The 1,919-nt window shown below is 33.8% G+C and overlaps 1 protein-coding gene across 1 annotated transcript; it reads right to left on the reverse strand.

Annotated features, from left to right (window-relative positions):
• Window positions 1–1,366: 1,366 nt before the first annotated feature.
• On the reverse strand, window positions 1,367–1,835 carry LOC110037459 (receptor homology region, transmembrane domain- and RING domain-containing protein 1-like; the record flags this gene model as incomplete). Its single annotated transcript, XM_020742117.1, has 1 exon — window positions 1,367–1,835. A coding segment is annotated over one exon (452 nt), but the record flags the coding sequence as incomplete, so codon positions are not given.
• Window positions 1,836–1,919: the final 84 nt, after the last annotated feature.

The raw sequence follows: 1,919 nt of genomic DNA on the forward strand, positions 1-1,919 counted from the left end.
TACATACATACCACACAATTCTTATGCATTTATATGTCTAATACCAAAACATTCATAATACATATATAGCACTCAAATCTTTAACATCACATAAAATATAACACCATTTCTATCTTTTTAAGGTGAAACACACCTTTTCATGCATAAGTTTATAGCATCCGAGGTGTTATAAATATAAATATCAAACTTTAGGTCTTAAACATGCAAATACGCAAGAATATGTGGTATAAATGTAAATTTCCCTTAAAAGTTTTGGATTTCAATTACAGATGATCATGGAAAAAAGTTTGTATCAACTTATGCTGATCAAAAAGTGGTCAAGATGAATCTAAAAATCTTTATATTTACTTTAAGATAAGTGCAGCACTATTATTCTATATGCTGTGCTCATCTCAAAAGCAAATTTAAGGATTTTGAAATCCATCCTAAAACAAAACATTGGCCAGAATATCATGATCATGAAGGTATCAAGCAACAACGATGAAATGAAGATGGAAGAACAATGCTATTCTTGACAATGGATAATACTGCAGCAGTGAATAAAAAAGCGTATCATCAAATATCAGTGGGAAGATTTGCATACGCACCGCTTAATTCCATATCCAACACCTAAACTTCAATTTTTAAATACATGTTACCTTACCTATGAATGAAAATGTGTATTTCACTCTTTAAAAGTTAAAATAGTGATATTTCCGATGTGGCATGAAAGATTTTGGTGGCATAAATGTAAAAATTAAAGTTTCAGTGTTATACATAAGAATTGGGTGGCATGTAGGTAAATGCTCCATATCAATAAGGTTAAAAAATTCAAACATTTTTTATTCATCAACATTAAAGATGCACATATTGTGCAATAGAAAAGTGGCACTTAAACTTAAAGAAAAATTTTATAAGATGATGATGAGACCTGCAATGTTTTATGCACAGAATATTGGCCTTTAAAAAGGAAGCATTAAAGCTAAGGAAGCATTAAAGCTAAGTTAAGTATTGCTGAGATGAGAATTCTTAGGTGGAAGAGTGGCTTGACACTTAAAGACAAAATGCGAAATGAATGTGTCCATGAAATGGTTGGTGTAGCTCCAGTGGCAGACAAAATTAGAGAGAGCTGTCTTAGATGAGATGGTCACATAAAACATAGACCATCTGAAGATCCGGTTAGGAGAGATGATATTTTGGATTCGACTAATTATGTTAAAAAAGGTAGAAGAAAACTTAAAAAGACTTGGGAATATTGTATAAAAAATGATATTAATTTATTAAAATTAAATAAAAATACGACCCTAAATAGGATTCAATAGAGAAAAAAGATTCATGTAGCCGTCTCCACTTAGTAGGATAAAGGCATGTTATAGTTGTTGTAGTTTAGCATTCAAAACATATTTATTCATAACAATGACGAAGAATATCATGAAACGGACTTGAGCGGAATGAGTGCATACCATGTAGACAGGGAAGAAGGCGGAGTCTCTCTCCATCCTGATAATCTTCAAGACAGATAGCGCAAGTTTCAGTAATATGTTTGGTGGTCAAATAAGCCCTTTTAAATATGAAACATGTAAGTATTTCTACTTCCTCCCTGTCCATACGAGGAGGTTTTCGACGGCCACCATTCCGAAGAATCCAACAGTTTCGAGCAAATAGAAATGCGGCAATAGCTGATATTATAATGACAACAGAAACGAAAGAAATCACAAGCACTGTTCCTGCATTTTCCTCAATCGGAGGGCCTATGCAGCATTCTCCTTCGCCTTCAGCATACTTCTGTAAGGTCTCGCCTGCCATCTTCGAAACAAATGTTGCATGTATGTGGATGCCCGATGGATTTCCAATCACTACAGGAGAAAAAGAAAAACTGTCAGAATGGCCCCCTGACCCTTTGTGGACATATATTTTAATCCCATTTAGTCCCGGACATT

Source organism: Phalaenopsis equestris, unplaced genomic scaffold (genome assembly GCF_001263595.1).
Source record: "Phalaenopsis equestris unplaced genomic scaffold, ASM126359v1 Scaffold219642, whole genome shotgun sequence".
NCBI classification, from domain to species: domain Eukaryota; kingdom Viridiplantae; phylum Streptophyta; class Magnoliopsida; order Asparagales; family Orchidaceae; genus Phalaenopsis; species Phalaenopsis equestris.